The 11,314-nt window shown below is 44.5% G+C and overlaps 1 protein-coding gene across 1 annotated transcript in view; it reads right to left on the bottom strand.

Moving 5' to 3' along the window:
- Positions 1-247: 247 nt before the first annotated feature.
- Positions 248-11,314, bottom strand: part of tyro3 (TYRO3 protein tyrosine kinase) — a gene marked incomplete at its 3' end in the record, with an annotated part of 26,883 nt that continues 15,816 nt past the window's right edge. The window contains 6 exon segments of the mRNA XM_034148354.1: positions 248-342; positions 1,080-1,203; positions 2,329-2,467; positions 5,787-5,929; positions 9,968-10,148; positions 10,262-10,377. Coding sequence (XP_034004245.1) covers positions 248-342; positions 1,080-1,203; positions 2,329-2,467; positions 5,787-5,929; positions 9,968-10,148; positions 10,262-10,377 — 798 coding nt within the window.

Genomic DNA, 11,314 nt, shown 5'->3' with positions numbered 1-11,314 from the left:
CTGCATGCTCACTCTCTACTGCAGGCTCACTCTCTACTGCATGCTCACTCAAACTCTACTGCATGCTCACTCTCTACTGCGTGCTAAATATCTATTTCTATATTTATCAAATTGAGATCAATAAAGTACTTCTCATCTTATGTCATTCTCCTTTATAGCTCTGGTGGTTCTGATATTCAGAGAGAGCATGTAACCCAGACAACAGAAGTGAGATCAACACACAGTGAAGTATATTGATCAGACTCACATGTGGAGTCCTGCAGCTCTGCACAGTTCCTGTTGAAGGAGCGAGCCGCGGTGAAAGAGACGGAGCTCTCCTGACCCGGAGGCTTGAAGGCCGAGCTGCAGACGGAGAGACAGAGAGACTCGTTTAGAGCTCAGTCTGAACATGAGATGTGTTTATAACATAGGTAGAAAAACACAAGTCAAAACCACAAGTCAAAACAAAGGAAGTTGGGTTTCTTTCAATTTCCAACAACATTTTAAGCAAACTTTCAAAAATGTTTCAAAAAAAGACAGGACGCAGTTTGGAGAGAATAAACTCAGGTCTATAAAGTGTAGTTTGGTCAGAAGCTGGCAGCATAGGCCATGATTTACACATGGCTGTAATCTACTCTAAGCTATCTCTACGACGTACAAAAGGAGGAAGGTCTCCAGGACTTTTTAAAGGGGTTACAAGTTCTTAAACTCAGCTCATATTGGCCATGTTTCATGCTGTCTGGAGAAATTACATATATACGTCTTACAGTACAGCGCAATATGTGACACAGGATCTTTGTGCAACTAAGGACGTTTTATTGATTTTCCCGTCTCCATAATAGGGGTCACTTGTGCAGTACTTCAAAGCTTAGTTGTTTCCTATCACAGCTGTGGTTTATACCAAACAAACTGATTGTTAGGGACTATTTTCAGCGGGGGAAGAACCATGTGCTCGAGTGAGTTTCTGGAGCAGGACTGTGGAGGTGGGTTTGAGGAACAGAGGATATATCAGGCTTTGCTCCACACACACACACACAATATACACATTGGTAGTATAAACACTCTGCTTGTTTGTTTGTGAACATGAGGTGTTTTTTTACCCGAACTGCGTCTCTTTCTCTCGGCGGTGAGCCACCACGGTGAGCAGCAGCCCGATGACGGTGGCCAGCAGCAGGCCGAGCAGCAGCCCCACCCACATGTGGCTCCGCTGGGGCAACACGTGCACTGAGGGGCCGACACATCACAGCATCACACAATAACAAGGGGAACAGATGCAGCGTCAGCGATTGTTGGTCCACCCTGTCAGAGGCTTCCTGACTCACAGACCATAACAACCTGAGAGGCTCCAACAGCATCCTCTGGGACCCAAAGCATCCTCTGGGACCCAAAGCATCCTCTGGGACCCAAAGCATCCTCTGGGACCCAAAGCATCCTCTGGGACCCAAAGCATCCTCTGGGACCCAGAGCATCCTCTGGGACCCAGAGCATCCTCTGGACCCAAAGCATCCTCTGGGACCCAAAGCATCCTCTGGGACCCAAAGCATCCTCTGGACCCAAAGCATCCTCTGGACCCAAAGCATCCTCTGGGACCCAAAGCATCCTCTGGGACCCAAAGCATCCTCTGGACCCAAAGCATCCTCTGGGACCCAAAGCATCCTCTGGGACCCAAAGCATCCTCTGGACCCAAAGCATCCTCTGGGACCCAAAGCATCCTCTGGGACCCAAAGCATCCTCTGGGACCCAAAGCATCCTCTGGGACCCAAAGCATCCTCTGGGACCCAAAGCATCCTCTGGACCCAAAGCATCCTCTGGGACCCAAAGCATACTCTGGGACCCAAAGTATCCTCTGGGACCCAGAGCATCCTCTGGACCCAGAGCATCCTCTGGACCCAAAGCATCCTCTGAACAGAGAAGATGAACTGCTATCATCTAATGGAGATTCAATAAAGTCAGCCTGAAGCATCCTTTGTGCTCCAGTCAGTCCTCTCAGTGAATACAGAGAGTCCAGATCAGATCACGCTGAAGGCTCTTTGAGCAGCTCTCACTGATCCTGCTGTTATGTTACATGTTTGTTGTTTGTTTCTCATGCATTGTGTCTTGATATGTGTCTGTTGGTGTTACACATGGAGCTGCTGTGAACTTGATCTGACCATTAAAGTATTATCGTATCGTATTGTATGTCAGGTGTGAAGTACCCGAGTGTGTTGTTGTTTACCTGAGGTGTGTTGTTTACCTGAGATGTGTTGTTTACCTGAGTGTGTTGTTGTTTACCTGAGTGTGTTGTTGTTTACCTGAGTGTGTTGTTGTTTACCTGAGGTGTGTTGTTTACCTGAGTGTGTTGTTGTTTACCTGAGGCGGGCAGCACCAGCACCGGGGGGCTCCAGGGTCCGCAGCCCACCGAGGTGCAGGCCGACACCTGGAAGGAGGCGTTGAAGAACCGACCTCCACCTGAGAGCAGAGCCGAGTTCTCCTGAAACAGCAGAGGCTCCTGAGGGAGAGCGTCAGGTCAGAATACCTTTGATCATCTGGTACCGCAGAAAACAACACCTGGACTTTCAAAGAACATAACATTCAACTGTTTGCAACTTCAAAAACAACAACTATTTATCTAATATATCATATTCCACTTGTATATAGACTCTTCTTGCACCATGTGATCTGTGTTATCGTGTTGCTCTGTTGGAGGAGCCTGAGACTCGTGTTCATTTCCTCAGCTGTTTTTTAATTTAGTTTTAGTCCTGTGTTAAATGTCCTTTCTAGTTTAGTCATATTTAGTCACCTTCATCCTGTTTTTATTTTAGTCAAAGAAAACTAATTAGGGGGGGGGGGGGGGGGTATTCGGTTAACGCGACCACTGCTCCCAAGCCCTGTTGTTGCCATTTTATTTTCTGTTAAATAAGGTTAGTTAGACCACGAGTTAGACACCACGAGTTAGACACCACGAGTTAGACACCCTGAGTTAGACACCATGAGTTAGACACCATGAGTTAGACCACGAGTTAGACACCACGAGTTAGACACCACGAGTTAGACACCACGAGTTAGACACCACGAGTTAGACCACGAGTTAGACACCACGAGTTAGACACCACGAGTTAGACACCACGAGTTAGACACCACGAGTTAGACACCATGAGTTAGACACCACGAGTTAGACACCACGAGTTAGACACCACGAGTTAGACACCACGAGTTAGACACCACGAGTTAGACCCCGAGTTAGACCATGAGTTAGACCACGAGTTAGACCACGAGTTAGACACCACGAGTTAGACCACGAGTTAGACCACGAGTTAGACCACGAGTTAGACCACGAGTTAGACCACGAGTTAGACCACGAGTTAGACCACGAGTTAGACCACGAGTTAGACCACGAGTTAGACCACGAGTTAGACCACGAGTTAGACCACGAGTTAGACCACGAGTTAGACCACGAGTTAGACCACGAGTTAGACCACGAGTTAGACCACGAGTTAGACCATGAGTTAGACCCTGAGTTAGACCCTGAGTTAGACCCTGAGTTAGACCCTGAGTTAGACCCTGAGTTAGACCATGAGTTAGACCATGAGTTAGACCATGAGTTAGACCCTGAGTTAGACCCTGAGTTAGACCCTGAGTTAGACCCTGAGTTAGACCCTGAGTTAGACCCTGAGTTAGACCCTGAGTTAGACCCTGAGTTAGACCATGAGTTAGACCATGAGTTAGACCATGAGTTAGACCCTGAGTTAGACCCTGAGTTAGACCCTGAGTTAGACCCTGAGTTAGACCCGAGTCTTTTCGTCAACGAAAGTAAAGAGAGATTTTGGCATAGTTTTTATTTAGTAAACTACATTTTCGTCTCGTCACTTTTCGTCAGCGATATTGCATGATGATTTCATTACAGTTATTGTTTACTGCCGTCTCGTCATCGTCTCGTTTTCGTCATGGAAAAAAAGGTCGTTGACGAAGATATTTCGTCATAGTTTTAGTCAACGAAATGAACACTTCCTGTGACCTAAGATTTGCATTGTCAGATCTACCTGTAGCTATGAACACATGCCAATAAAAGCCTTGAATCTTGAAAAAAAAGAGCCAAAGACAGCTGAATGTTAACTAAGAAGCATAAAACACAAAGATTAAAAAAAGCATGAGATGAGATGAGATGCTGAAAACACAGACTTAGTTTTCATTTTGCCAGCATTTCCTTTTTTTACGAATAACACGTTTATTAAATGTCTCAAATGTCTTTTTCCTTATTTTTTTAATAAAAAGTTGTTATGAGTGTGCTACGTTGACTTTGATAATATGAACCGGATTCAAACGTAGTTATTTATTTATTTGATAAGTAAAAAAAAAAAAATGAAGTAAAAGTGCAGGCGTTGATCAAAATCGCTCATTAACATTCGTAGTCTGTCGGCAAACACAAACACAAACACAAACACACAATGCAACGGAAGAAGAAAAGACAAAATACACTATAAAAAGTAGAAAATATATTTTAGACAAAGTCAAATCAGTGTTCTCTTAACCAAGTTTCAGTTGACTATAAGTATAGACATTTTTGTTATATACCTTTTTTTAAAACCCTAACCCTTAAAGGTCACCTATCATGCTATCTTTAGCCAATAGCATAGGTCTCAGATATATACAATATATAAAAAACATGTCTATGAAGTGTTTTGCTCCAAATACCAAACAGATCATTCTAGCCATGCCTCATATCCCTCTATTTCACTTCCTGTTTCTAAAGTGATGATTTGGGGTAAAAAGCTTTAAAGAGGAGGGGTCTGAGCTCATGCGGGGACCCGGCAGCTACTGTCTAAACTAAATGCTGCCGTGATGAAACTCCATATCATGGATGATCAAGGATTGTCTCTGAAACAGTATGGAGCTCAAAGGCTTTCTCTCTTGCCGGTTACACCACAAGGTGAGTTCCTTTTTATTTCCTGCTTCTTCACACACATGCTCTCCAGTACAGGTTAGCTCTGAGTGTTAGCCATGCTAATGTAAACACCGACCATATTACGTCCAAAACAGTCGGGCATTGTTTCTGATAGCAACGTTTCTGATAGGGCCGTGGGTCCACATTTCAGATATTACGTCATATCGGACGCAAATCTGGATCAGCTCCGTTGTTCCCCCGTTTTTAGAGATTTGGGTACGGAGGAAAAGAGAGAGGGTTTTCTGACGCTGCGTGAGTTCCCTGACACACCGGGGACACACCGGGGACACACCGGGGACACACCGGGGACACACCGGGGACACACCGGGGACACACCGGGGACACATGTTGATGTAGAGAAGACATCAGAAAGTGCATTTTGCATGATAGGTCCCCTTTAAAGTATGTTTTTTCCCTTCCCTCCCTGCTTCCAAGACTCAAGGCTGTTCTTGTCATGTGTACAGAGCAGATATATCAATGACAATCTGAGGTCCCAGGCTCCTCCCACAGAGCAACACAATAACACAGGAAATGGAATATGATATATTAGATAAATAATGTGGATGTCCTGTGTACATGTAATGATGTGCTGACAGACCTGAGACCTGCAGCTTGTTTCAAAAACAGCCCTCCCTTAAAATATTTGTTGTATTTTTTAGTCAATGAAAAATGGTTTTATTATAATTGTTTTATTTATGCTGCTGTAGTACTTATTTAATTTAATTAATAAACAGTAAACCTTGTTTTTAAACATTATTGCGTCTCCTCTTATAGAATAGAGAATTTGGTACGTGTTTTTTTTTAACTAAATGAAAGTCTTGTTTTTTACCATTAGCCGTCCCTGCTTCCGGTATAAATGTAATGGAAGCTCTGAGAGACCCCCCACCTGAGGCTCCCCTCCTCTGGTCCACTGCAGCTTGTATGCGATCAGACGTCCCTGCAGCTGCTCCTCCTGCAGCGCCGCCCAGCTGAGAGCCAGCTGCTGCTCCGACAGCTCGAACGTCAGGTTCCTGGGGGCCGCCGACGGCACTGAGGGCGGGATGATATATCATTACTATCAGATAGATTACAGTGATTATCATGAAGCGTGCTCTGCAGGGTCTGAATGCTCACTGATAAACATCAGCATCAGAGAGTCCTCACAGTCTGGGGAAAAACACAATCTGATAAACAACTTGTTTTTCTAAAAGACTGAACTAAATGGTAAATGGTCTTTACTTATATAGCGCTTTATCCAGTCTTCAAGACAGGGGTCTCAAACTCAAGGCCCGGGGGCCAAATCCGGCCCGCGACTTCATTTGATGTGTCCCCGCAAGAGCTTTCAAAGAATATAATACGTTTATTATACGGTTACATGCCACTTTACAGAAGCAGGTTGCCCATAAACTACATGTCCCACAATGCATCTTGTTTTGTGACATGCGCAGTGAAGAGACTTGCAATTATTTGCCCTGGACTTCTGCTTTCAGACGTAGTTAATTACTAAGTTATTATCCTATCCGGTAATAATCCAATTCAGAGGCAATAATGTAATATAATACATTATTTGATATATATTATATATTTATATAGTTACAACCGGCCCTTTGAGTGCAACCTTTATGTGAATGTGGCCCGCGATGAAATTGAGTTTGAGTTTTAAGGAGCACTATTGGAGTGACTTTGATGGTTATTGGACTCAGGATTCATTCATTTGGATTCCCGCTGTATGAAGAAATGAAAGGACGGCGCAAGTGGAAACGATTCACAAAGGGATTAAACTGTTTAAAACACAAGCCGGATTTTGCCGATGTGTTTATGTGGATTCAAAAGTCGTAAATAATCTACAAAATGGAGGAGACCGATCTGATCGGAGCAACTGTGACAAATAATGTGAAACCGGAATGGACAATGACTGTTTTGAAAATGGGCTTATCCAGAAAAGCCTGGTTTGGACACTTTACGGGCAGAAGAAACATTTCTATTAAAGAAAGAATTTAATAGCAACTAACTTGAATCTTTATTCAAATTAATTAATCAATTATTTGTTATATTTTATTGTAATGTAGAGACAAGGCTTTTAGTGACAATCATGTATTGCGTTACAATGATATGTCCCAGGTTGGGAACCACTGCTCTAAATGACTAAACAGTTATTAACATTAAAGTTACATATCAAAATGTTCAGGACTATCTCTGGTCTTGCTAGAAATGCAAGTCACTCACCTTAAAGCACTGTGTGATGAGATAAAGAGCTCTAAAGCTGCTTTGACATCCGATTTAGGAAATCTTCAATCATATTTCTACTCCTATTAATCGAAAAGATGATTAAATACGAAAAATATGCGACACTTGGGACATTTAAACTTAAGTACAGTACTTGAGTAAATGTACTTAGTTACTTTCCTCCCCTGGTGATCTGAGGTCAGTGTGTGTCTCTCTGCAGCCTGCAGGGGGCGCTGCTGAGAGACAGCCTGCAGAGAGACAGCCTGCAGGGGGCGCTGCTGAGAGACAGCCTGCTGAGAGACAGCCTGCAGGGGGCGCTGCTGAGAGACAGCCTGCTGAGAGACAGCCTGCAGGGGGCGCTGCTGAGAGACAGCCTGCAGAGAGACAGCCTGCAGGGGGCGCTGCTGAGAGACAGCCTGCTGAGAGGCCTTTCATATGGATTTAGGCCACACACAAAAGCTGATTGTACAGGAGAGGACTGGAATCTACTGGAACCCATCCAGCTGGACCACACACACACACACACACACACACACACACACACACACACACACACACACACACACACACACACACACACACACACACACACACACACACACACACCACACACACACACACACACACACACACACACACACACACACACACACACACACACCCACACACACACACACACACACACACACACACCACACACACACACACACACACACACACACACACACACACACACACACACACACACACCACACACACACACACACACAACACACACCACACACACACACACACACACACACACACACACACACACACACACACACACACACACACACACACACACACACACACACACACACACACACACACACACACCACACACACACCGCTCTCAGCGTCTAACTGCTGAAGCTCAGAGAAAACAGGAAACCAGCCGACAGCAGAATCTCTCTGCCACATTCCTATAAGAGGTGCTTTCTGTTTGATTCAGTTCATGTATATGTTAACAACTTTGAGGTGTTTGGAGGTCACACAGAGGTCACACAGAGGTCACACAGAGGTCACACAGAGAAGCTAAAACAACAGAAAAGAGATGCAAAAATTCAAAAAGAGACAAAACAGAAACTAGTGGCTTCAAAACCTTCCACAAGAGACACAGAATAGCTGCTGTTGTTGATGTTGATGTAAAACCACCAAAAATGGGAACAAAACGGCCACTAGGAGAAGCAAAGACTAAAAGAGACCCTAATCCCGCGGGCAGTGAGACTGTTAAACAATTGAACTGTTGAAACAACATCAAACATTCAACTGCTACTCAGTAGTATGTATCTAATACCTAATATATATATATCATTCCAATAACTTGTATATAGACTCATACTGCACTATTCCACATCATAACTTTATTTCATTTTTATAACTATTATTATTTTTGTATTGCTCTTGCTCTTATTGTTATTATGTTATGTTATTATGTTGCATTGTTGGAGAAGCCTGTGACATAAGATTTTCAACTGCATAATTACTCTGTAGCTATGTCAGATTGACAATAAAGAACCTTGAACTTGAACCTTGAACTAATGTACAATCTTTGAGCAGATTTAAATACAAACGTGTTTTTACTTTGAAGAGGACATTCTGCTCACTTTCAGGTTCAGAGTATTTGGTGTCTCTACCGAGTCATGTTTACATTATTTAATGTTCAAAAAGGTCTTCATGTTCTCATGCTGCCTGTGCTGCAATGTGATTGGTCAACCCCTCCTGAAGTAAACACAGGAGTCCAATGGAGGTGTTTCAGGCAGGGAGGCGGGAATGTGTGGGAAAGAATCTCCCCCTGGAGGGAACACAGGGATTTTAGGCTGCTTTTACACGGGACCGTTTGCGTTTATGCACAGTATGCGCTTTCAAAAAAGTATTCCGTTCACATGCATTCGTTTCATTTAACGTGTCTGTTCAAACGAGACCGCTGGAAACGCTGTAGTACATATGCCGGGACTGTAAGTGGCGCTGTAACTTCCGCCAAAATAGACCAAAAGCAGCGAAGAAGACTCCGAAGCAGCCCCGCAGCAATGTTTCCATGGCTACCCTTCTGTTTATGCCCCGCGGTGGATTTAGCAACATGTAGTTCATGTAATTCTCCATGTCCACTTGTTGCTGATGGTTGTGGTAGAGGAGCTGTAGATTGTTGCACTAATATCTGTAGCATGGTCAGTAGCAGTAGCACTAGCAGTAGCTACTGACAGCAGCTACTGCAACCATGCTCCGGGGTCTTCTTCGCTGCTTTTGGTGTATTTTGTGGCGGAAGTTACAGCACCACTTACAGTCCCGGCATATGTACTACAGCGTTTCCAGCGGTCTCGTTTGAACAGACACGTTAAATGAAACGAATGCATGTGAACGGAAGACTTTTTTGAAAGCGCATACTGTGCATAAACGCAAACGTTCCCGTGTACTGACAGTAGCTACTGGCCATGCTACAGCAGTGAGCAGGAGAGGCGGGGAGAGGTGGGGCTATCGTTATTTTTTCAGGAAATATTCGTATAGAGGCGATTACACGGACTCCTTTGACCCCCCAGAGAGTTTCGTTTGCAAATCTATCCACCTTGGGACCCGTTATCGTTTGTGGGGTCCGTTTGTTACGGCCTCGTGTAAATAATAGGGCTATACGCAAGAGAAACTATGCAGATACAAGCCGTTTCGTTCCCGTGTAAAGGCAGCCTTAGTCTTTGCAGACCATTTACATGCGCTAAAACCTCCACTACAGGAAAGGGAAACCCCCAGAAAGCAGAACAGGCCCCGTCATAAAGCAGTGGACTCTTTTACCTTGTAGTAGAAAAGATGCTTCCTAACATCTCTCACCTGACTCCGGGGTCTGGAAGTGGACCCAGGGGCAGAAAGGCGACGCCCCCACCTCGTTCAGACAGGAGAGCCTCACGCTGTAGTTCTGATGGCTCCTCAGAGCCGAGAGGACGTGGAGGTGAGGAGGAACCTGGACCTCCTGCTGGGGGAGATCCCACCTCCTCACTGAGCGCCTGGACAGCTGGGGGGAGGGGGAGGAGGGGAGCGATCAGTGTTTGAGTAGCCTCCCCTGTGTGTGTGTGTGTGTGTGTGTGTGTGTGTGTGTGTGTGTGTGTGTGTGTGTGTGCGTGTTACCTGGACGACGCAGGTTGTCAGCTCAGAGTGTCCATTGAATCCCGGTATCCATGCCAACGTGACGTTGTTGTCCTCCATCCTGAGGACCTGCAGTCCAGAGGGCGCCGCCGGCAACACTGAGAGAGAGAGAGAGACTCATCAGCCAATCACAGCTCAGATACAGAGAACATGTGACAACAGGTGTGTCAGTGATTCTGTTTACATGCACACTAATATTCCACTATAAGTCAAAGATATGACATCTGAGTGTGATAAGGGCCATGGAAACAGAACGTGGCTGATTAATGTGCTTTAATATGTGAAGTAAGTGTACTTCACATCAGTGTTTAGTGTCTCTACTTTAAAGAGTCCTCTCCTGCTGATGTTCAGGTGTATATCAGTATGTAGTGTCTCTACTTTAAAGAGTCCTCTCCTGCTGATGTTCAGGTGTATATCAGTATGTAGTGTCTCTACTTTAAAGAGTCCTCTCCTGCTGATGTTCAGGTGTATATCAGTATGTAGTGTCTCTACTTTAAAGAGTCCTCTCCTGCTGATGTTCAGGTGTATATCAGTATGTAGTGTCCTCTACTTTAAAGAGTCCTCTCCTGCTGATGTTCAGGTGTATATCAGTATGTAGTGTCTCTACTTTAAAGAGTCCTCTCCTGCTGATGTTCAGGTGTATATCAGTATGTAGTGTCTCTACTTTAAAGAGTCCTCTCCTGCTGGTGTTCAGGTGTATATCAGTATGTAGTGTCTCTACTTTAAAGAGTCCTCTCCTGCTGATGTTCAGGTGTATATCAGTATGTAGTGTCTCTACTTTAAAGAGTCCTCTCCTGATGATGTTCAGGTGTATATCAGTATGTAGTGTCTCTACTTTAAAGAGTCCTCTCCTGCTGATGTTCAGGTGTATATCAGTATGTAGTGTCTCTACTTTAAAGAGTCCTCTCCTGCTGATGTTCAGGTGTAGATCAGTATGTAGTGTCTCTACTTTAAAGAGTCCTCTCCTGCTGATGTTCAGGTGTATATCAGTATGTAGTGTCTCTACTTTAAAGAGTCCTCTCCTGCTGATGTTCA

The sequence above is a fragment of the Trematomus bernacchii genome, unplaced genomic scaffold (genome assembly GCF_902827165.1).
Source record: "Trematomus bernacchii unplaced genomic scaffold, fTreBer1.1, whole genome shotgun sequence".
Classification (NCBI taxonomy): Eukaryota; Metazoa; Chordata; class Actinopteri; order Perciformes; family Nototheniidae; genus Trematomus; species Trematomus bernacchii.
This window is presented reverse-complemented; position numbering and strand designations above follow the sequence as displayed.